The sequence below is a fragment of the Berghia stephanieae genome, chromosome 13 (genome assembly GCF_034508935.2).
Source record: "Berghia stephanieae isolate SIO BIC M18660-M18661 chromosome 13, UCSD_Bste_1.3, whole genome shotgun sequence".
In the NCBI taxonomy this organism is placed as follows: Eukaryota; Metazoa; Mollusca; class Gastropoda; order Nudibranchia; family Aeolidiidae; genus Berghia; species Berghia stephanieae.
Window position 1 is genome coordinate 13,229,702 of NC_088372.1, and position 25,905 is coordinate 13,255,606.

Sequence of the window (25,905 nt, forward strand, 5' to 3'; positions counted from 1 at the left end):
AAGAAGAAGAAGAAGAAGAAGAAGAAGAAGAAGAAGAGAAGATGTATATGAGAAGGTGGAAAAGGAGAAGGAAGGAAGGAGAAGAAAAGGAAGGAAGGAGAAGAGGAGGAGGAAGGAGAAGAGGAGGAAAGCAGAGCAGGAGGAGGACAGGAAAATGATGATGATGATGATGATGATGATGATGATGATGATGATGATGATGATGATGATGATGATGATGATGATGATGACAATGGTAGAACTAATGATAACAAAAATGTTTTACAAAATGGAAAAGGAGTAAGAAAAGAAATGATATCGTAGGCTTGAGGTAGCATGAGAAGGGGAGCAAAGGGGAGGATAAAACAATGAACCGATTACTGTTACTGAAGGAAAAGTAAAAATTTACTTGATTAGACAATCCATTTGAGTCCCAAACACCACAGACTCAAACATTAACTTCCAGACATCTCTACCGATACCAGCACTACCACCATCGTCATTGTCTTGTACCTCCATCCTACCAGACATCTCAGGTAGACATCGCTGTAACCAAGAGGTGAAATCTCTCACCCCAAACTGACCAGTACACCTCAACACATTCCATGGTCTGAAAAGAAAGCATTTCACCCCTTTTTTAAAAAATCGTCCTCTTTTGTACACTAAATTACAATGGAATCTGCAGAATGTCTACACTCTTAAGGGGGTACTGTCACAATAAGGACAATTTTATTAAGTTTTATCAAAAATGATCTTTTCAATGCTTTTTCTGCAGTATTATGTGTGTCCAAGCATATTTCTAAAGACTTTTTGGAATAATTTCCACTATCGGTGTGTATGAGGTGGCATTTTAGGGGTACCCCGCCCCGAAAACTTCAGATTTTGGGAACAACTTTTCTCAAAAAGTGTCTATTCAATTTCACTGAAACTTGCTATGTAGGTGTCTTTAATACTGCTCTACATTATGTCAGAGGGATTTTTCTATTCTTATCCTAGTAAAGATTTTATAGCATCCGGAAGTCTTCAATCCGTAAAACTGTGAAAATTTTTCCTTTTTCGCAGTTTTTACCCTCTTTGGACCCCCATATCTAAAAATATAATGCTTATATTGCCAAAAGCCTCTGACATAATGTAGCCACACTATAAACACACAAGTGTGTGAAAGGAAAAAGAAATTGAATAGACAGTTTTTGAGAAATCTTGTTCCCTGCTATCCCACCCCCTAAGAAAATGACATTTTGAGAAAATGGGAAAAAACGAACCTTCTCGTAGATTATACAAAATATAGTGTCATGAACCCCCTAAACTGTGTTGTTTTAAACCCAAGAATCATTCTCCTGTGGAAAAAAGATACAATTAGTTATGAATTTATAAAAATGGTACTTATCCGTTTGAGGTAATCCATCCAATGTCACGTGTCGTCTGGGACTCCGCAATCAGAAGCCGCCTGCAGCATACTGCTCACCGCCTTCCAGTTGATGTAAACGTTCTTCCTCCCTTGTCTGTGCTAACCTCCTCATCTCCCTTTTCCTTTTAAAGACAAATTCACCTGCTCTGTCTGCATTCTTTATCCTAACATTGTCCCTTTTAGTCCCATGCTCCACAAAATGTCGTCCCACACTAAGTCCTATTGCCGAAATGAAATCCTGCGATGCCTTTGCTCCCTTGTTGAATTCTCCTACTCCAATCCCACATGAAATTTCCAAACGCTGTCTCCCTACAAACACATGTTTTGGACACCTAGACCAAATCAAAGCATGGATGCTTTCATTTACATTCTGAGTCATTCCAAATAAACATCTCCCCAACAAATCATCATCAGTCAATCTAACATAAACGTCATGGATGTGTTCTGCTACAGTCGGTAGAATAAATGTGGTCATATGTCTGTCGTGGTCAGGTGCTGGCAGACCATTAGCCTTGGCTTTCATGTAGAAGCACCAAGAATCAATTCCTTCTGGGCAGTACTCATGGCGTGGCTGTTTATTGGTTGAGGTGCAGTGATAAAAAGAAGCCCAAATTGCGCGTCGCATGTCGTCCACAGTACTGTTTGATCTAATGGCCCGCGTGTAATATTTCTGAAGTCTGGCGATCTTTGCCTTTGTCAATTTTCCTTTTCCATTCCCTCCTAACGTTACCTTTACCTTCTTCTTGTTGTCCACAGTCTTCCGCAATGCTGTTCCTAGTCTCTTCGCTACATGATTTACACACTCCCTCTTCTCAATTGTCATCCCCTCATACGGTCCCGAATTGTTTAGCTGCTTGATGGTGTTGCTGTCCCCGTCACTAATCATTGTTCTATATCTAAGTCCATTCCGCTCTACAGATCTACTCCACATATTCACAGCCGCTACCTGTTCCATACTACCTGATGATCCTTCATGGTTCCTATCACACTCCTCCTTATGGCCACTCAAGAATTCTGCATACCTATCACTATCCCCCTTCAGCTTGTCTCCTACTGTCACACACTTATGGCAATACTTAGAAAGAACCTCATGGTCCACTACAAGTCCTGTTCTGTTCTCTATCACACATCCTATCCCTAACATTGATTTATGTCCCCTCGTGTGCCAACTACCATCATACGAAACATCAACATCAACAATTGGTTGCCCTGCCTGCTCAGGATACGCTCGACGAACAACATCAACAGCTTCAGAACGGAGACGAGACGAATAGCTGGCGAACTGGCGGTGGATGGCCTTCTGGTGGCGAAGAAAGGTCTTATGATGTAGTACAGGCATATCCATCATGCCGCAAAATGAGGCTAAGCCAGCCTGTCCACTTCCATTAGCCAAGGATGAAGCGACTCCACGACGATTAACTTCAAAATATTTATCTTTTTTACGAGATGTATAAAAGGACGATATAACTTTTGAACATGATTTACAAGACAAATGTAGAAGAATGGCAAGACCAACAGAAGAATCACGTGAAACCTCCAACGTAGACTGGAAACAAAAAGGGCAGAGAAGACAATCAACAAGATCCTGGAATACAATCAGCTGCACGATGGTCGAACATTCCAATGAAGACGAAGATGAAGGCTCAGACGTAGAGGCAAAGAAATCCAACTTACGAGCTGATGATGAAGAAGCAGAAGCTGAAGCTGTTGGTTGCGGCGAAGAAAAAGATGATGGAAATAAAGGTGAAGTCGCTGCGTGGGGCGAAGATGTCACAGAAGATGTGGATGCTGGCTCTGGTTCATTAAAAAATTTCTGCTTCTTCGCATCCCTTGCCTTCTTCAAAACATCTTTCCGTGACTTCCTTTTCATGCTGCTAATGGAAGCATTGAAGGTGGAAACCTTGGCTCTAGGCATGACAATCTGTGAAAATAAATAAATATAAATATACCATAATAAATAATTTAAAAAAAAAAAAAAAAAAAAAAATATATATATATATATATATATATATATATATATATATATATATATATATATATATATATATATATATATATAAAATAAATAAATCGGGGGTTAGCTTAGCTCAGCGTTACGGTCTTTGCTTCGTACCGGAAAGGTACCGAGTTCGATCACCAGCCTCTGTGCTGTGTGGACTTGAGCAAGCCATCTCGCCCTAGCTCAATTTGCAGCGCAGCACTGCGGTTGACGCCTTGGTTATTCCAATCTACCCTTGGAATAGACCCTGGAGAATAATTTCCACTATGGGATGAATAAAGGGGTTTTAAAAAAACAATTTTATTATAACATTTTTATTGCACCCCCTACTGCTAAGCAGTGTTGGAATCAGCCCAAAGTTTTGCCTTAAAAGCACAAAAGATACCCACACATAAGAATTCTGGCTACCAATCATAGTTAAGCACAGATCTGGTATTGCTTTGGATCAAAGTAAAAAAAACATTAAAGAAATTAAAAGAGCAGGCAGAAAGGCCGCTTTCTGGGCAAAATGAATTCCTACCACAATAAGGTAACTAAAAGTCACAGTGGGCTGACCACCTGCTTGGCTAATGCCTTGGTCTAGAGTAATTTCACTTTAAAGTGGCCCTACACTGAAAGGTGAAAAGGCAGAAACTATAGATCAGAAAGAAAGAAACGCCTTTAGGTCAAGAGACGAGAACCATACCTCAGAGCATTGAGAGCACCCCCCCCCACACACACACACACACACAGACTCTTGTAGAATGATGGTTATAAAAAAAAATAAGCACAATCTAGATAATCTCTAAGTTCTAACTCACTGACGTCAATGGTAATCCAAGTCTAAGTTAGCTTTCGACGTCTATCTGTCTGTCTAAGATCTACTATAGATCGGCGTTTAGTTATCTCCTTATTTAAGCTCAATGATCTTCACTAGTCTAATGTAAATCAAAGAAAACAGTATGGTTCTTAATAATCGTATTAAAAATAAAATAAAAACAAAAATTAGCCTTTAGAATTATTTACGAGCAGCATTCTCTTTTACTATCGTCAATGTTTACATTTTAGAATGGAATGCACACTTTGAGACTGTAACCGGTCAATCTGATTTCACTAGTAATAAATAAATAGACATACTTACTGGCTAAAGCGGTATCCAGGCGTCGAAATGATTATCTACCAATTTTTGGTTCTTTGGAAAATGATGATAAAACTTTGCAAATAAGTAAATGGAGTGAAGTTTGTCATGAAACGACCAAAAATCAGTTCGAATCGAAGCGTAAGTAAACGTAGTCGAATGCTCCGGAAATGTACCCGTTGTTATGTCACGTGACTGAAAACCGGGTTACGATTGGTCTTGGAATGTGAGCTAAAATTTTCCATGACGGTAATTACTAAAAATAACTCCTAGACGTCTCTTCAGCCAATCAAAGAAAGGAAAATAGGCTTGGAATTTCTCGATTTCCCCGCCGACCTGTGACACATACGCGAAAGAATGTGAAAGAACGGAAATGCCCTTTCCCTGACATTTCTGCTAATACCAAATAAGCCGGGGTTCAGTGCGGGTTACTAAGGACTATCGAACGTTGATTCTGACGAAAATGACGGAAAAACTTTGCGTTTAGACGATAGTTGCGTCACAAAAAAATTATTTAAAGCACTTTTTTGTAAAAATTTAGCCTTTTGAATGTTTTCAGTGTGTTAAAGAAAGGTTGAATTACCTGAAAGTGCCCTAATCTCATTTTCGATAATTTTAGTGGAATTCATAGTAAAACCGTCCTCTCGACCAGCGCGTACACTCTTAAAGTCAACTTCTGCTTAAAGTCAACACCTCTTGCTGGTCTCAAATTTTCTGTTCATGAACGAGTGTCCTATTTATATATAATAAAGTCAACCTTAGTGCGGCTATGTGGTTTGTGGTATGACACTCGCTTTCGGATTGGAAGGTCCTAGGTTTGAGCCTCGCTCTGCGCATAGTTGAATCCCTGGAAAAGACTCTTTACTCACGTACTCAGGTGTAAAATGAGTACCTAACCGTCAATAGCGTTGTCTCTGTCTGAAAAATTTTAATATCGCCTAACAGGCGTCATGTCTCGTTCTACATGTTACATGTTGCTGTTGGTCAGGGATCCTTTGTAAAGCGCTTTGAGCACATTTAGTGGATAGTGCGCTATATAAAACTCTATTTATTTCACATTACTTATCCGACAGTGTTGGCTTTATCAGGATTCCACTGAATGTGTTCACAGCACCTTGCAAGGCTCCAGCTACATGAGCCTAAGAGCTGCCAACCCCATCTGATGAGAATGTGTACAATGGGACTTCAAAATGGGGGAGATTTCATAAAAATGGCTACAATCGTGAAATCGACGGAAACTAACCATTGTGAAAGTAAGAGGAAGGTATACTTATATAAAGTCACACCACACAAGCTCAATTGCAGCAACACTGATGTTCCCAAGACTATAATCCAATCCTTTCAGAATTCTACCTCACAGCATGAAGATCATAATTGGTCAAAAAATATAACCAAGGTTTCTCAATAGGCTAGTAATAATATGCTATTAAAACTAAAGAAAACTGAACTGACTCCATACACTGAAAATGGGTACAATCTTGGGGGAAATGCGTACAATTCGCATTTTTTGCGGTAGGTTGGCAGCTCTGGAGCCTTATCACTCTGAAGAACGACTTTTTTTAAACAACATACATTATAAATTTTCATACAAAGAGCAGATTGCAGTTATAACAAGAAATATAATGTGCCACAAGGCCCATGAAACTGGACTCTTATTTCGTTATCCGAAATTTAAAGAGACATTAACAATTGCTTACTACCTTTTGGGTAATGTAAATGTTGCTGCTCGAAGCTCCAAGAAATAAATAATAAAGTGAAATTGAATGTAAGCTTCAATTTAATTACAAAAACAGATCAAATGAACATTTCGGGTTTCCCCTTTATCAACAAAACGGGATGAATGAAAAACTACAGATGAATAAGATAATGTGGTAGTGGCGTAGTTAAGAATGTTTTATTCATCTTAACTGCGCCACTACTACATTATCTCAAGCTACCCAATTACGGCTGTGTGGACAGAGGAAACAGTGAGCAAAATGCCTCTCCTAAGAACATACCATCAAAGTATTCATCTGCTTGAATCTATTGACCTACTTTTGGTCATTATGTGATTTGAAGATCATAGCACTGCATCACAGCAACACATCTTGTAACAGTTAAGACTATAGATAGTACGAAGTTGACGTCACTCAGTTCTTTGTTATTGCTTTTTGCCAGCAATGTTTATGAGTAATTTTCACTAACCAGACTATAAACGTTCAAGATTACACATAGTTTTGTGTGTTGGTCCGTTATACTTCCGGATGGCAATGTTGTGAGGTTCTTAGCCAAGCGCACACTATCTAATATACTAACCTGTCTTCATCAACACTGTGAGTCCGTCTGTGTAGAGAGAGAGGTTTGATATCAAACTGTAGTAGACGGCACATCTTGGGATGTACCCTGGGAGTGACGTAGACTTGCAGGGTACCACAATGACCCTCAATGGTACGGATGTGGATCTCTAATCTGGACACATTGGCTTGACATCGATATGTGGCTAACAGAAAGTTGCCATCCTAAAAAGTATACCAATTGTTTTTTTAAATATGATAATATATTACTAATATGCATCAATTCACAGTTTATATTTGAATGGATTCAACATGGTCAATATGGTTCAAAAAGAGTAATTTATTCCACAAGCAAGCCATTTGGAAACAAACTATCATTTCATATAAAGTACAAGTGCCTGCTCCAAACTTGTTCACATTCATATTTACAGAGGTAGCAACATACATATGTATACTGTTGGTGCCAGAAAAAGTCATCTGAATTATCTGCCATCTGAGAACTAGTCTGATGTTGACAGCCCTCTGTTGATCAGGAATGTGACTATGTGGAGAAATAAAGTCCAATGTTTGTATAAGATTTTAAGCTTTCTATTGAAGTATGATTTACATATTTGATATCACAAACAAACAAGTTAACAAAAGGAACTTATTTATCAGCCCGCCCATCTTCATATATATATTCTTATCCACCCTTTGGAAGTAGTATCGACTTCAGCTACTAAGAGTGTTAGAAAAGAAAGGAACCTTTGAAAACGAATCAAACTGTAAGGGAAGAAAATTCGGTTTCAGATGGCCTGCTGGGGAACTGAATGAAGAACTGTGAGGCACATTGAACATGGTAAAACTATATAAATATGCACGAAAATTTATTAAATTCATTCATGTAAGCATACTATATAATCAGTAACTCACCTCCATCTGTCCACCACTAAAACTGACAATAGCAGGATTGTCGGAGCTTAACAGGTCCAAAGGCACATCACTCTGTTTTATGTGAGGAAACAGTATGGAACATTATTCACCTAAATAAAAAGGAAACTGTTACTAGGTGGAGCCCAAAAAGAGTGAAGTGAAAAAAAAGTGAGGTAGAATTTACTCTTCTATTCAATATAGAAGTGACAATTCATGGAGCAGGTACTGGAGTAAGTTCAAGATCTGAAAAAATGTGTATGAAACGATGCCCGACAAAGCAAAAATAAAAATAGAAGAAGAAAAAAAACATAAACAAAAATCAACCTGCCTCGACATAGGGTCGAATCTCAGACCTTCTGAATACCACTACACCACAGAGGTCACCTGAGAGTTGGAGTTCAATTCCTAGTTAAGGCTGATTATTTAGGGTGGTTATTTTATTTTTTTTTTGTCTTGTATTTTTCTTTCTTCTTGACCTGGCACAGTTTTTCATAAGCTCTTTTTCCGATCTTGATTTTACCTCAGTGCCTGCTCCATAAATTGTCATGTTGGTATTTTCAAAATAAAAATGGAGCTACTACATGTATTCGTCTTTGTCCTCTTATGTTAAATCTTTGTGTTTTCATTCTTATATCATACTGAGCTTGAGCTTTTTTTTATATAGCGCAATATCCACTAAATGTGCTCAAAGCGCTTTACAAGGGGTCCCTGTTCAATAGCCACATATAACATGTAGGACGGGACATGACGTCTTGTTAGGCGATATGACAATTTTTCGGACAAAGACAACACTGTTAACGGCCAGGTGCTCAGTTTACACCTGAGTACAGTGAGAGAATGTGAGTAAAGAGTCTTTTCCAAGGACTCAACTATGCGCCGAGTGAGGCTCAAATCCAGGACCTTCCGATCCGAAAGCGAGTGTCATACCACTAGACCACATAGCCGTACCAGACTGATGCAAAGGTTAGAGTAGGATAGGAACTGATAAAGAGAATTGTAGATCCAACACATGTCTCTGACTTACAAAAGTATGTCTTGAGCATGGAGGACTTGTTCATTGACGGAACAAAAGATCCTATGAGAAATCTATCTGTGAATCTAAGCCACACCACCTAAAAGTGAGATGATTTACTTGATAATCAAAATATCCTCTCGAATAAAAATTAAACATTCATCCATCTCCCTATAAGCGAATGATCTCAGGAAGGGCCTAAGCAACACCAAACGTTTAAATTAAGAAAGTGATATTAACCAATTTTGTATCAGACCTTATAAAAGAGTCTTATTAATGATTTGGATTTTGTAAAATATTGATATACATGTCATGGCTTTACAGTGAATTTTCTCCATAATACCTTCTGTGATTTAAGACCACTTGGAAAAAGTAATCCAACAGAGCCATAAGGCCCATAGAGCTGGAGTTTATTCCAGTTTCTTTAGCTTGAAACAGACAGTAGCAATAGCTTGCAACCCTTTGGATAGGAAAAGTACTTCCCATCAGATCAAAAGACCTCGCTACCCCAATCACTGCTGGACAAACAGGCTCTACCACTGAGATATTAGGATCCCACTTCTTTGAGATGATGGGTCAAATGTGTGTTGAAAAATTTGGGATATTGCAACAGTTCAATTGGACTCACAAGCCAAAGGACCGTTTTAAAATTTCCTTTTGTCCACTCATCAGAAAGTGGGTCTTAAAGTATCCATAAAATAACAGACAGTTCCAAAACTGTAGCAAGTAATTGTTAACTGTATATATTTAGCTTTTGCGCTTACTTGTAACATAACATTGTCTATGGGACAGGCCAGTTCTAGCATGAGGACATAGGAGCCATCATTTGGACATAGGTCAAATCGATGCTGGACATCCAAGGAAGGCAACATAGACATGGCATTTTCTGTCTCCATACACTCCTGATATCTCTGTCTCTCGTCCACCACTTGTTGTTGAAGTGTCTCTATCTCCTTGCTATTGACCCCATCATTGCACATCATGCCACAAAACCCATGAAATGAAGATAAAATATGTATAAATTAATAAATATGCATGCTTGTGTGATTAAGTAAAACAAATTGTACATGTGCCTGAAACTATAATTGGCATTAACAATCTTTTGAAATTCACCTCATAGTTTTTTCACAAAATTATCACATGATCAGCTAGTTATAAAATATTGGGGCATTCTTTGTGACACGAAGAGAGTGCTGTCAACCCTAGTCCACGTAACCATCAGCTAGTTATAAAATATTGGGGCATTCTTTGTGACACGAAGAGAGTGCTGTCAACCCTAGTCCACGTAAGTATATACAATGGAGAGACAAAATGAGAACCATTTTTTTTAAATGCCTAAAATATTGAAAAACAACAAACCTATAATTAGCGCTGATTCTGATGACAGGCAATTTGATCATATAGAAATAGTATAATCCATATTTAAATTCCCTAAATAGCAATAAATAAAATTAAATAGCAATATCAACTTCCTGAATTGACGTATAAATCCAAAATGACCAGGCCATGCGTTATTTGAATAATATAGTCATACAATGAACAAATGTACATAAGAATACGCATTTTTCAAGTCAAATGGAATTCCCTAATATTCTTATTAGCTAATCATGTGTCATTTACAAGATAAAATTTCCCCCATATTTTGACAAAGCATCTATTATTGAAGATACCAGTCAAAATGTGACCAATCCTTTAGATTAAGAACACATAACAAGGGTTGCTTCAGCGTGTCAAAATATAGCCAACAATGTGGTTTGTGTTGCGATGAAGTTAGTGTAGAATCGTCATGGTTACATGTGTGACATGGAACTCATCAATTGTCATGATGTGGTTTGTGTAACCAAAATTATCAAGGCACATACAAAACAATGTGGTTTTTGTAATCAAAAATATGAAGGCACATACAAAACAATGTGGTTTTTGTAACCAAAATTATGAAGGCACATACAAACAATGTGGTTTTTGTAACCAAAATTATAAAGGCACATACAAAACAATGTGGTTTTGTAACCAAAATTATGAAGGCACATACAAAACAATGTGGTTTTTGTAACCAAAAATTATGAAGGCACATACAAAACAATGTGTTTGTGTAACCAAAATTATGAAGGCACATACAAAACAATGTGGTTTTTGTAATCAAAAATATGAAGGCACATACAAAACAATGTGGTTTTTGTAACCAAAATTATGAAGGCACATACAAAACAATGTGGTTTTTGTAACCAAAATTATGAAGGCACATACAAAACAATGTGGTTTTTGTAATCAAAAATTGAAGGCACATACAAAACAATGTGGTTTGTGTAATCAAAATATGAAGGCACATACAAAACAATGTGGTTTGTGTAACCAAAATTATCAAGGCACATACAAAACAATGTGGTTTTTGTAATCAAAAATATGAATTGCACATGTAAAACAATTTGACAATATCTAGAGGAGATATCTCCACCGAAACAAACCCCACAAGCATAATTTAAGACAGTTCCGATTTTCAATAAATCAAAAGATAATAAAATTCAAATCAATAGCATGATTTTAACTATGCCCTTTGAAGATATTACCAAAAAAAGTAATGTTCCTTCAGAGCCAAAAGGCCAATGGAACAAAAGTTGATTTTTGTAGTATTAAACAGACCAGAGCAATTGCTTATTACCCTTTACATAAGAGGCCAATCTACAACAAAGTACATTCCACCAGACTTTAAAGGCCCATCTACCCCATAACTTTTGGGTGGATATGGGGGTCCAAGATTTTATTAACGCATCTGGGAATAATAGTAGTCCCATTGCTTGTGACATGAGAGCTCTACCACTAAGATCAAGACCCAAATATTCCCCCCAAAAAAAACTTACCGTAACTTTTTAATAATAGAAATACCCTCCCTACTGAACCCATGATGAAGTGGTTCTGACCAGGGCTTTGTGCTTAACCCAAACACACTTCCTGTGAGAATGAAATATAAGTTTTAGAAATATTAAATGCAAATCGGTAAGATACAAGAGGTAAATGTTTTTTTATTTTATATATATATATATATATATAAATATATGTAGCAAATCCCGCTACATCTTTGATGTGAAACTAATCACTGACATTTATGTTCTATCTGCAATACATCCATCCACTGAATCTCCATAAAGCCCTTAAAGACACATACATGTAAATAAATATATATAAAAGTTCCCCTGTGATCAATCGTTCCCACACACAAAACCATGTGAAACATTTAACGTTTATCGTCTGAGAGAGAATCTAGTGAGAAATAATCATGAACCTAGCAGTCTAAAAAAAAAAAAAAAAATACTTCATTCATTTTCTTATTTGTAAAAAACCAGTTATGTTTTTCTGAGTGAGCTTGGAGGAGTGTGACCCACTGTCCCAAAACGGTATTATTTCGGGATGAAATTTATACTGAGAATTGAATTTAAAGTCAAAATCACAAATGTGTGCTCTTTGCAGTTAATAATATGCCTCTCAATCTATGGAATAAAGCAAATAATCTCTCTCAAATTTTGTTATTTAGACTTAATATTCAGATTTCTACATCTTGTACATGCTGACATCATACCATTTTGAGACGATGGGTCACAATTTGATTGGTCAAACTGTTGTTTTGTTTTTAAGGGTGCTTGCAACACTTTTAGGTTATATCAGCGCTAGTAAAAAAGGAAAAAAATGGGATAGTAGAAAGTTCTAGAATTACAATTAAAGCACCCAAGAGAAAGGAAGACAAAGGGGAACTGGGAACAAATAGGGATCAGATGTAGATTCCAAGAGCATACCATCAATGTACTTAGTTTTAGTATTTCAAAATAACATTCCTTAAGTATGGCGAATGTTACGAAAACGACCTTTTGGCACAGCCTCAAATATCCTCTTACCAGCAAAAGTAGAGCAGACAATCTCATCATATTCAGGGGAAGATAGTTTACCTCCATGGACTGATGTCACAGCTTCTTGGCATGTCTGATAAAAAGTTACACAAGTATTTTTTTTCATTATTAGCTTCTTGGCATGTCTGATAAAAAGTTACACAAGTATTTTCATTATCTTTTTATTGCCATTTTTAAAAAAACAACAAAAATACTAACTACATGAACTGCTAACAAGAGTAAACTTTGATAAAAGTAGACAGAAAGCTCAATTTAATTTTTTTTTTTTAATTTTTTTTATTTCATTAGTTTGTCTTGGGGCGAGAACAATTTTACATATTTTAAAAAGAATCTTGTTTTGGAAACGTAATAATAATTAAATGACAAAATAATAAGAGCTTCTATAAAGTACAATGTCCTTTACAAGCTGTCCAAAGCCAACAGCAACACTTTACATGTGGGACAAGATGTACATTAATACAGGTACAATGCTGTTACCAGCCTGGTACTCAAATTACACCCTAGTACAAAAGAGATGATCTGCAAGGAAAGCAATATAATCTCTCACAAAAAGACAAATCTCACTGTTTCCCTCCCTGCAAAATAAAAACAAAAAAACTCCAGACAGGATCCAGGAGAAACCAAATGGTCTACTGCAGAATATATTTCAAAAGGGCTTAGGCAAAAACAGGGACACTAAGTCACATGAAATAAAAACAAAACTTTGAAATAAAAACTTTGATTGGTGATTAAGGGGATATTCAAACGTGTATTTTTTTTAAATATAAAAACTTAAGTGTACCATTGTAATATGGGCCGATAAAATAAATTTCAAAGGTTGATTTGTCAAAATGTAGTTTCTTCAAAGATTTACATAATTAAGGAGGTTGGGATAGCTTCAGACTGAAAACTTATGATTCTCGATGTGTAAAGTTTTAGGTCCAGCTCTTAAAATTTCCAATTTTGTTTGATCTCAATGCACAATGTTTATACTGAAGCTGAGTAATTTTAAAAGTAATTAAAATCACTAAAAAAAAAAGCCCAAAATACCAAATCTTATTCAACTTGTATAGAAATCTATGAATCTGAAAATGTAGGAAAAATATTGGTGAATTTTGAGGTTTTCCATCTTTTACAGAGATATAAGCGGACACCACGCCTCTCTGGTACTTCGATATGTTGCACCAACGAAATATGCATTCAAATGCTTTATAATTTTCTAGCTTTGTAATGTAACTAAAAAATGCTGGAAAACATTATCATAAAGCTTTGGAGAGAGTGTCTATCTTTACCTATTAATACTGTTTTCCCCATCAACAGATGTGTGGATTATGTTAGTATGTTAATCAGCATAAACTGTGCAACCAAAAAAACATTAAACTTAGTTGGAATCGATTTCTTCTGGGTTACCCAATCATTTAGCTTAACCCAACTGGACTATTTTTTTTGTTGGTTTTAGGTCTTTTGCAGCACTAGCGACACTTGTATTTCATTTCAATGCCAGTAAAATGGAAGATGATTAGGGGAAAGTTGTAGAAATGAATTTAAAACCACGAAAGAAAAAGTCAAACAAAAGAGAACTACTTCAAATAGGGAACAGAGGATTCCATGACAATTCTATCAATGTGCCAATTTGGTATTTCCTAAAAGCTCCATCTAGGAACAAGAAAAGGATCCCGCTATGAAGGGTACATTCAAATGATTACAAAGAACAGTATATTAAAAACTAGAAACAATAATAGTGCATAACAGAGAGATGATTTACAACGAAAAAGATATCTTCTCTAAAAAGAAAAGAAAGGAACTTAGTTAAGGATCCCTACTAGGACTAGGGAAAAAAACGAGCAATCTCAATCCACAAAAAAAAGACAAAATAGATCAATATGGAAAGGTTGTTTGTTTTGTTTTTAAGGGTTTTACGGCGCTTGCAACACATTAAGGTCATATCAGCGCCAGTAAAAAGGAAGAAAATGGGATAGTAAAAAGTTCTAGAATTACAATAAAGCATCCAAGAAAAGGGAAGACAAAGGGGAATTGGTTCAAATAAGAAACAGGTGTAGAATCCAAAAGCACTCTATCAAAGTACTTAGTTTGAGATCACTAAAAGTCTCATCCAGACACAAGCACAGGTCCCCGCTAAGAGGAACACACTCAAATGTTTTACAAATCATATATAATATAAAGAAAGCATAATACATTGCATAACAGAGAGATGATTTACAATGAAAAAATATCATCTCCCAAAACTAACTATACATTCGACTGTTTCCCTCGACTCTCAGCCTGGGGATCCGGCCAGGACCAGGACAAAACCAAGTAATCTCATTCCAAGACAAAGACAGAAAGCATGTTGGAAAACAGATATAAGGGGATAGAAGACACAGTATGTACTCCCTTGCCCACTATGGGAGGTCAGGAAAATATGGAAAGGGAAAACAGATATAGGGGGATAGAAGACAGCAAAAGTGACCTCTCCACCCATCATGGGAGGTCAGAAGACCCCCACCCAATACTGGACTATCAGGCCAAACTAGAAAATGACAAGATATTAGAAGAGTCACAATAATATAATGCATGAATTACAAACCAGGTTGAACTTTGATAAGGGGACCTCCCGATCATCGTGCTCTCCATAAACCTCAACCTTCCCATCATCCCTGCCAACCATGAGGTCAAGGACGCCATCACCTGTTAGGTCGTACCAGTCTAAGCAGGAAATGCCTGAGGACGTAAACCAGATTTTGATTCCAGACCTCTCAATATAAAGTTAATTAACTTTTTACTCCACCAGAAAAAATAAAGTTGAGAGAGAGAGAGAGAGAGAGAGAGAGAGAGAGAGAGAGAGAGAGAGAGAGAGAGAGAGAGAGAGAGAGAGAGAGAAAGAGAGAGAGAGAGAGAGAAAGAGAAAGAGAGAGAGAGAGAAAGAGAGAGAGAGAGGAGAGAGAGGAGAGAGAGAGAGAGAGAAGAGAGAGAGGGAGGAGAGAGAGAGAGAGAGAGAGAGAGGACGCAGCTATCCCCCATCCCCCAATCCTCCCATCCTCTGTGCACCCCGTGATATTTTAACAACTGGAAAAATAGAAAGAAGCTTACCCCCCATCCTTTTTGGATTAGAAATATCCCACACATGGCATGGACTTGACCTGAGAAAACAAAATATAAATTAAAAGGAAAAGAACTAGTAAACCTTACAAAACCATCAAGATGGAAAGACTTTAAGATGTTACCATACCCAGGATCCTTCTCTTTCCATATATCAGTATCAGATCGAGGCTTTACATCCGTCAGTATATTAATAAAGAAAAAAAAATGATCCTGGATCAACTAGGTGACGTCTAACAGTGTAACCACTATGTCACAGAGCCACTCTTAATGACATATTTTTCTTCTTTTTATTTCAAGGTTTTAAATGCTGGTTACAAGTGGCTTCAAATTTGTATTTTATGATAAAAACCATTGTAAATAATATGTGTTGCTCTGTGATTTTTAACTGAGAGATCCTATTACTATTTTTTGGGTCTAAGTAATGACTAGATCAGAAACCTGAACTGACCAAAGCCGCTCTCCCATTGGCTGAAAGTTTTCACATTGCCCAAATAGCCGGGACATCTTAAAATTGTTTGGGCAATATTGTCCAAATAATCACTTCTAAAAAAATTATTGCGCCTACTCTGCTTGCTTGACAATTAGGACAATCATCATTCAACAATAAAGCTGCCATATCATTTTAAAATGTATTTATAGAAGTAAAACAATATTTTGAACTTTGTCTGGTACTAGATACATCTTCTGATGTTGTTGTTTGTTGCTTTAGGTCTCTTCCAACACAATTGAGGTTATATGAGAGACCGCTGAAACAAAAAAACAAGCAATCTAACAAAAATAGTACAAATGTAAATCAAAATCATAACCTAAAGATATCATAAGCTAAATTATAAATAACCAAGAACAAACAGGCAGAAGATTTACAGAAAAAAAAATATCCCCTGTCAAAAATACAATCACAAACCAAAGAAGCAGGATAGGCTAGTAAATAGAAGAAGAAACGACATCACTATCGGATCGTACACCCATGCGAACATCATAGGTATATGATTCAAGGGTGATGCTCCCATCCAACCACCCGCACATCTTCTGACATTCCCGTGAGTAAGCAATGACAAAAAAGTGATGAGAGAATGCACATGAGAGTGAGTCTATTGTATTTCAGCAAATCTCATGAACCATAACAGTTAAATCTCAAGCACACCTTGTCAAATCAAAAGTATTTTGTGTTTTGAGTGGTGCCTAGTTAAAAAGATCGGGTCCCATACATGCTTAATTTTTTATATCACTTGTAAACAAAAAAGGGAAAAAAAGTTGGTGGATATATACATTCCCATGAGTTTGTTACAACCATCAGTTCATTATAGCTACATGTATCATAATTTTACTGAAATAATGAAAAGAAAAATAAGAGTAAGAGGTCATACAGCCATGGGTTCATTATTTCTATCAATTCCTTACAATCATGTGTGAAGCATGCTCTTCAGTGTAATCATCTTAATTCAAACCAGATTTAATAACGTGTATAGCGCCCTAATCTGAATAAAAACCGGCTCTGGCCGCTTCATTTAAATATTGGGTTCATTTTTTTCAGATTTGGTTCAGCCTAATATCAGTGGGTCACATTTTATTACTATGACTGACATGACTGAAACTGTTTCCTATCAATTTCCCACTTACTCTTCCAAAACAACTTTTCCAATCCGCCCATCCAGTGTACCGTAAACCAGATCTCTGCCATCAGTGCCTATGATAATAACCCAAAAATAATAGTAAATTAATGAAAAAAAATTAATCTGTGTCTGACGCATCCATATAAAAACCAGATGCAATTTCACATGTATTGTATAAGAAACATATCCAATAACTTATATAGCACTTTCTGTTAGAATTGGATATCTATAATTGTTGGTGATAGACTCCAATCGTGGAACTTGGAAAATCTAAAATAATCTATTGACAGAGCTAAAAATAAATTACGCAGGATTAAAGCAGTAGGATATTCTGAAGTGATAAAATTGTTGGCACAAAAGAGTTAAATGGAAAGGCTTCAATTGATGAAGCATGCAGGTTTTCCATTACCATACATGATGGTATCACCATCAAGTCAATCAATTTACAATTGCGTCAAATAATTATCATTTTATTTTGAAAAGACACTTTATTTCATAAAGTTATCACATCTTATCTTATCATCAATCCAATAGTCTAAATTCAAATTGTGTGTATATTTATGTATTTTATTTTGAGATTAAATTGATGCTAGGGTAAAAATCTCTCTTTTGTTCTTCAATTATGCCTTTCGAAATTAGTTTATATATGGCTTATTTCCATCATGTTTCACTAGGCCCAATATCTTTCACAAAACTATGATTTCCTCCCCCTTGCCCATGAAAGTCCGAGCAGGATCACTGTTCTGGATCTGTAGTTATGCATTACAAAAAGTCCCCTTTGTGTTCATTGCAATAGTATTACCTTTAAGGAATACAGATAGAGAGTTAATCATATTGCTTGAAGGTTCGTAAAAAAAAGCTTTTGCTCTCCCGATGATAAAAGGTAAGACATTAGAAGACATCAAACCCAACGTTGTTGTGCATTCAAAAACTTATAATAGTCATGGATAATCAAGAGTAAAAACAAACAAGAAAATAACAAAAGGTAATGACCATACCCCCTTCTGATCCAAACAACTGTAATGTTGTAGGTTTTCCTGGGACTTCTACCTCATACATCAATTCCTTTTCCTGAAAAAAAAAATTATATGCTGAAAAGATGATAATGGAACACTAATTGGTCTATTCATCAAACTGAAACCAAATTCAATATGATCCATTTCCCAAATATTTAGTGATATCATGTAATATATATAGGGTATCCTTAGGTATTTTCCTGTTTAATGACATCTTTATCAGAAAGAAACTTTACAACCAATATACTTTAAACATGGACTTATGAATACATAAATGCTTTACATTTTGTTTACAATACATTTTACTCAATGCACCTTATTATGGCTTCCTACAATGTTCATATTTGCTCTATCTTGTGTTTAAAGATAACTACCAGCAAGGGAGGTAAAAATAAATTGTTTGCAGAGTTGGGTTAATTCTGAGTCTCCAGACAAATGAATTATTCATTGCTTTTTATGACTTCATTCATTATTCATCTGTTTCTAACTAGTGCCGCGCTGAGGACCGGACCGAGGACCGGTCCCACGGTCTTTTAGCTGTGAACCGTGGTCCAGTCCCAAAGAGGAAGACCGCCGGCGGTCCTCACTTCTTATCACCTTTCAACGGTCTCGCGCCATACTACTTCCCCAGCGATTCGTTGCCTCGGTCCTTTGCCTATCTTCCACCAATCACCACCCATCCCACTTAATTAATCGCACCCACCCCCCTTTGCCATACACTAAACGACACAGACGACCATAGAGGCAGACGACCACCTCCCTCCACTCCGCAAACCGCCCTTTCGTATGTGAGATGGGGGGAACAGGAGGCGCACGCCTTGGACGATTCCATTATACGGGGTAAATTTCAAAATTTACTACACCATAATGATCGCAATGACAATGATCTATGATGAAGGCATGACCCCTCTTCTCTAATGGGTTATTGTTTGAAATGTATGTGACTACTAAAGATGTGTGTGTGTGTGTGTGTGTGTGTGTGTGTGTGTGTGTGTGTGTGTGTCGAACCTAGCAAGTTGCAAGTCTGATTTTTTGTTTTCTTTTGTCCATCTCTTGTCGCCACTCCTTTCTATCGCATTGTTGTCATTTAAAATAATACAATAATATTAAAATTTCGTTTGGTGTTTTAACTAATCAAGTAATATGAGTTTCATTAGTTTCTTCCGTCCAAAAAAACCAGTTATAACGTCTGTATTTTTAAAAGGTCCAATAGAATATTTGGGGACCCCGATAGCTCAGTTGATAGAGCACTCTCTTTATACGCAAAGGGCCAGAGATCGATCCCGGGTGCAGTCGATTTTTTTCTGAATCCCTGTCTACTCAGCAATGAATGGGTAGCTGAGTTTGTTAGATCTGGCGAAAAGTCACCATCGACCCCTCTTATCACCTCATCCACCCCCTCTTATTATAACTTCACGTCTCTCTCTTACTCTTCAATGCTCGCTGCCCTCTAATGTGTGTGTGTGTGGGGGGGGGGGGTAGGAGTTGCGTGTGTGTATCAACGCCACGAACAACTCGATCAACGCCTTGGGCGATGCCATTATCTCCGTTAATGGGGATAAATTTCAAATTTTATTAAATTATCGAAGTAACAATGAAGTACGGTGAGCAAATAAAGAAGGCATCACCCCTCTTCTCTAATTAGGTTACAATTTGAAATGAGTGTGACTACTCCGTGTGTTTTACTCCTGTAGGCCACGGTTTTCATCGTGTAGCGGTCTTTAACGGTTCAAGAATGAACGGACCGGTCTAGAGACCGGTCAGACCGGTCCTTGCGGTCTTCATTTCCCAAGGACCGTAGGACCGTGGTCCTTAAGCTTGCCAAGGACCGCCCCGCACTATTTCTAACACCAAACTTTCACAGGGAAAGCAGCAACAGCATTCATTCAAACTCCAGTGAAGCCCTTAATTAGAGCTCTGTTGGAGAAAACCGTAAGATATAATGCCAGGTTAGAGAAGAATTAGACTCCGCCTTGGAGGATTATTGAAAACAAACCTTATAAACTCTGAGAATACGATCTTTACAGGCCAAAACAGGCATGACACATCCAACTTTGTGAGCCGGCAGAGAAAGGATGCTTGAAATTTTATCTCCACAAGATATATAGTTGTAATCCTTGAGGTCCCTGTAGTGTAGTAAGGCATGGCTACCGCACACCAAAAGGTCAATGCCTTCCACGTGACTAAAGAAAGAGGAACAGAGAATATATTTGTCTTATTAAGATTTACAGCTGGATTCCTTTACAGAAGAGATTTTATACAGTTAATCAAATTCTTAACTTCTACCCAAACCAACATATAATACATTTGGGACAAGTTCAAACGAAGAAAGAATGGATCTCAAGAGATATGCATTTGGGTGTATAGTCTGAGCCATATTTGTGCACCAGATTCTATCAAAGAACCCTTTCCTCAACCACGTATCCAGTGAATGGGTGACTGTGGACCTTGGGATTTGAAGGTAAGTTCTTTGTACCAGACTTGCATCATATCCAAAGAGTACAAAGCAGCTGATACTATTTGCTTCAAGCTATAGAAAGCTAGCTGAAGTCTTGACACATTATCAGATCCATAGCTTAATACTTAATAACACTGAATTGTAGGTGAAAAAAAAAAATTTGTAACAAGTTCAAATGAAAGACTAGCATGCCGTATTGATACATTTTTCCTGACATTCGAAGTTGTGTAAAACTGTCTGTAAATGATACAATGCAAGGCTATATGAGATTCTGTAATTATAAACTATTGACATTGTATAAGGCATTTAAAGGATAATTCCTATAAAGCCTTTATAGTTAGATAAGATAAGAGAAGATGCCACTTTTAATAAATCGCAATTCTAAAAAGTTTCAGGACAGAGGTTGTGTGATTCAATTTAGAAAACTTATCCACTGAAATTTAATATTCTTAAAATTTCTATTCCAATAGTTTTCCTGTGAAATCAATTAAAAAATCTGGAGTAAAAATCCAAACTGCACTCTATTTGATTGCCCAGCTGTATTTCAATATTATCAATATAAAAGGTAGTTCGGAGACAATAAAACTTCTAAATATAAAATTTGAATTCAATTTTAAACTATTTCTACATTAAAGAGCAAAATCATAATGGAAACTTACATTGAAGAGACAGGTTCAGAAGTACCAGGAGCAATTTTCATAAATCTCTTCCCCTTTCTTGAAAATCCCTGTACCTCAGTGGTAGAGCTAACAAATATTCTATCTCTGGGACCCCCAATAACACCACCTAGGATAACACAATTGATGGGTTGACCTAGAGATGTTTGGAATACATGCTGAAAAAAAATAAAATTTAGTTTAACAGACAATTTATTTTGATGGTTGTTTGCTTATACTTATCGGGTTTTATGGCGCTTATAATACAATTATGTAATTGTAGATCTGCAGTTTAAAAAAGCACTAAAGAAAACCAAGGCAAAGGGGACTGGCTCATATAGGGAGCAAAAGATTCCACGAGCAATCCACTAATGTGCCTATTTGACATTACCTGAAAGTCCCATCCACGCAGAAGCAACGAGATCCTGCTATGAAGGATACACTCAAATGTTCACATATTCAAAATTAATAACTATAAAAATACATAGCAGAGAGGTGATACAGAAGGGGAAAAAATCATTTCTCAAAAATGGGTACTTTGCATTTGACGTCTCCCTCCCAAGGTTCCGACTAGGACCAGGATAAAAACAAAGACAAATAGCAACATAGAAAGGGAAGCCAGATATAAAGAATAAAAGTCATGGCAAGTGACCTCTTTGTCCACTTTAAAAGGTCAGAAGACCCCACCCAGAATTTATTTTGATGTTTACAGTACAGTCTAAAAATGGCAATACATTAGTGCTTTTAGAAATAAAAGCATAGAGGTGCTACGCTATCTATGAAAACAGTTCATCAATAATAATAATAACAACAGTAGGGAGAATTAAAAATACATCTCAAGATCGTACAGTTATAGCTCCTGTCCACTAACAGATTAAATAAAGGGGCCTCCTTGTGGTCCCATCAGAGTAAGTGTGTAAATTTATGGTATCCTTTAACAGAACTGGTATCACTTGAAGCATATGCTTGCCAAAATTATTCATTTGCATCTGCTAGAGTGGCATTTGAACAATAATCGGAGCATATCATTCGAGCATAGTTCAAGCAAATATAAACAAACATCACAACTCTGCCTTCCACAGTAATCACTAAGATCAAGACTCGTTGGTAATGATCTATTCCGGCAGGCAAATTTGTTAAAATTGAGCTTTTATATAGCGCAATATCCACTAAACGTGCTCAAAGCACTTTACAAGGGGTCCCTGACCAACAGCAACATTTCACATGTAGAATGGGACATGACGCCTGTTAGGCGATATTACAATTTTTTCGGACAGAGACAATGCAGGTACTCATTTTACACCCGAGTACAGTGAGAGAATGTGAGTAAAGAGTCTTTTCCAAGGACTCAACTATGCACTGAGCAAGGCGAACCCAGGACCTTCCAATCCGAAAGCGTGTGTCATACCACAAGACCACATAGCTGCACAATAATCACATCCGTGCATAACAAGCAATGTATAGGGTAGCTTGGTCTGTTTGATCCGGAGGAAAATACTTTGTGGTAGACCAGCTCCCTATCCAAAGCAATATGGCGATGACAAGACTACAATCAGACATTTCACTCTCTAATTACATCTTACTCCTCACATTGCTGCTAAGGATAAGCCAAGTGACAGAGCTAAGAGAGATGTATGTTGCTTGTATTGTGATTTTGAAACAAAGGAGAGGGAAGAAGCAAGTATATGTGCGGCTGTTGAAGAAAAAAAGCATGTCCTAAAATTATTATAAGATAATATATAAGATTTTTTAAAGTGAGGTTTATTATTTGTGGGACGTAAAAAATAGGGAACAATAAAATGTAGCACACAACAACCTTGCTCAATAGACCAATCACAAGTGACTAAGATTTACCTTTAATTCTCCCTTCCTGAATCCAAAACTGTGAAAGTGACCCTTGGAATCTCCAATCACAATCTGAAATTCAAATTTCATTGTATAAACCTGTTTTCTATAATAGAGACAAAGATCCACATTAATACTAATCATTATAACATTATTATTATTATTATTATTATGCTGATGATGACGATGATAATGATGAGTATCATCATCATCATCACATCTATCTCATCATCATTATTATATATATTATATATTATTATTATATTATATATTATTATTATTATTATTATTATTATTTTATTATTATTTATGATCACCATCATTATTATTTTTATTATTATTATATCATGATTATTATTATTATTATTATTATTATTATTATTATTATTATTATTATTATTATTATCATTATCATAATTAATATTAAGCCACTTACACGGCTGCAGAAATAAATGTCAGTACAATTTTGGGGTCATTTAGGATCTGTTTTGAACACATGTAAGCTTAGACATGTTTGGCTATACATGTAGGTATAATTTGTTGAAAGTTTGAAGTTGATATATTTAATTTTCTCAACTTTCCACTCGTGTAACTATTTGGCCATTTATTTTTCTTATGTCCTTCATTCATTATGCCTCCTCTTTACAAGATATGGTGAAGTGACAATTATGATTTAGGCAACACATTCTCTTTCATCTAGCATCATGACTACACACAATTAATGTTCAATGTAGCAAAGAAAAGAAAAGAAAATTGAAAACAAACAAATATAAAGATGATCTGTAATACTATACTTAATGATATATAACCAATGAAGGCCAATATTAATCAACTAATTGGAATGCCACCCGCCACTTAATGGTAACAATTTCTGCACTGTATTATTATTATTATCATTTATTATTATTATATTATTATTATTATATATTATTATTATTATTATTTTCATTATTATTATTATTTCATTATTATTATTATTATTATTTATTATTTTCATTATTATTATTATTATTATTATTATTATTATTATTATATTATTATTATTATTATTATTATCATCATCATCATCATCATACATCATCATCATCATCATCATATTTTATTATTATATTATTATGAGAGACCATAACTTTGCATATAAGGCGAGATAATAAATCTTGATGAATTAATGAATTGGCCTCAACAATACCAACCTTTTGTGTCTTTTCTTCAGCTGAAGGTAGTAACTGAACACATTTCGGTTTCGTGGTCTCTCCTTGAAAGTAATCTTGTCTAGTTAGCTCTAATGCTTTGAGCATTTTGAGTGATCTATCTTGCTGTCCCCTTTGACACTATCCAGTCAAACCCACTCCTTTCTGTGTGAATGAAAATTTGTTCATTGTTGTAAAACAATCAAAATAAAGGCTTTATTTCAATCTGAATCAATAAAAGCATTCTTTTCATTTGATAGATAGTCAACTCATTCTTTCTATTTTTATTTTTATTATTAAATATTTTTTTGCGCGCGATGAGTTAAATTAATGATAGCTTAGATATGGTGAATTTCACGGCGATTTCAGGGTACCTACTGTTACAGAGAAAACAAAAACAAACGTGTTTAATCGTTACCTTCATAATCAACTAATAGCCTGACATTGACCACAAACAAAAAATAAAAAACATGACAATCAATGACAATGTCAATACACAATCACAAGGCCATGACCATCGAAATAAAACAAATCACGAGTTGTGGGGTATTCAATAGTTCAACCAAAGGCAATGGGATCGTGTATTTCCTTGAGCATTACTATTAAATGGTAGTACTAACGACAATTCACTAGGCGATGAAGAAGAAAAAAGCAAATAAAAATTATATCAAAATACAAGTCCTCGCAATTGTCAGACTGCAGTTAACGAGAAGGCGACGGGGGTTGCGGTTGATCCTCAGAACGAACAACATAATTTTTTTAAATTTTGGTCAGTTACATTAACCCGTTATATTACATAATGCTTCTAAACGTAAGACTTTACCTCTGCGTAACAATCATACAAATAACCCAAACCTCATCTACCTACAATAATCAAGTGGAGTCGGTGCTGTTCATTATCCACTCCACCAACCCAACAAGCGTAAATTGGCCGCACCTATTATGTCGCATTCCCAACCAAACATATGTATTGATTTTTCGAGAGCCATTCGGTAATTATAGACATTTTGTACATTGATGATATGTTCACTTCGATGCTGTTTCTGTGGCGATTAGGCCTATATTTTATCGATTTTGTCAACCTGCCTCCTCGCCGCAAGACCCTATTAGAACTGGCACCATCGTTTCAGTGAGTCTTAATTGTCAGACGGCAGCGAAGAAAAACAGGAAGTGGAATGAAATAATGCCAGATAATAAAATATAGTTAACTGCATTTTTATGGGTATCCAACCAATGACAATAAAAGTAAAAGTTGATTTTAAATTGTTATACTAAATTTCGTTTACGATTTATTTTTGACCATTTTCATCACATAAATAACTAATAAACTGAGTAATACGTTCGAATCAAACATCAGAATTAAACATAAAATTCTGATTAATAAAAACGCCCAACTGGTATTTATAAAGCTAGCAGACGACACGAACTTGACAGGTCGAAAAAATAA

At 36.1% G+C, this 25,905-nt stretch overlaps 2 protein-coding genes across 3 annotated transcripts in view; both read right to left on the minus strand.

The window, feature by feature from the left end:
- The window catches only part of LOC144959074 (BBSome complex member BBS7-like), a 36,024-nt gene extending 10,424 nt beyond the window's left edge, over positions 1-25,600 (minus strand). Inside the window, exons 1-15 of one of the 2 annotated variants that reach the window (XM_078891446.1) lie at positions 25,396-25,600; positions 24,462-24,623; positions 23,278-23,340; positions 21,427-21,602; positions 20,306-20,492; positions 18,292-18,364; positions 17,301-17,367; positions 15,669-15,718; positions 15,166-15,299; positions 12,588-12,672; positions 11,559-11,649; positions 9,465-9,657; positions 7,689-7,760; positions 6,799-7,001; positions 389-589 (exon numbers count right to left, since the gene is read on the minus strand). In XM_078891446.1, coding sequence (XP_078747572.1) covers positions 389-589; positions 6,799-7,001; positions 7,689-7,760; positions 9,465-9,657; positions 11,559-11,649; positions 12,588-12,672; positions 15,166-15,299; positions 15,669-15,718; positions 17,301-17,367; positions 18,292-18,364; positions 20,306-20,492; positions 21,427-21,602; positions 23,278-23,340; positions 24,462-24,566 — 1,700 coding nt within the window. In that variant the 5' untranslated portion in view covers positions 24,567-24,623; positions 25,396-25,600. Of the gene's footprint in view, positions 1-388; positions 590-6,798; positions 7,002-7,688; positions 7,761-9,464; positions 9,658-11,558; positions 11,650-12,587; positions 12,673-15,165; positions 15,300-15,668; positions 15,719-17,300; positions 17,368-18,291; positions 18,365-20,305; positions 20,493-21,426; positions 21,603-23,277; positions 23,341-24,461; positions 24,624-25,322 lie in introns of both variants that reach the window. The other variant, XM_078891447.1, reaches the window with a different exon arrangement.
- Positions 677-4,660, minus strand: LOC144959075 (uncharacterized). The gene is made up of 2 exons (XM_078891448.1): positions 4,507-4,660; positions 677-3,308 (listed from the first exon to the last, which is right to left on the minus strand). The coding sequence occupies exon 2, from the start codon at positions 3,300-3,302 to the stop codon at positions 1,416-1,418; it is 1,887 nt and encodes a 628-aa protein (XP_078747574.1). The 5' UTR covers positions 3,303-3,308; positions 4,507-4,660; the 3' UTR covers positions 677-1,415.
- Positions 25,601-25,905: the final 305 nt, after the last annotated feature.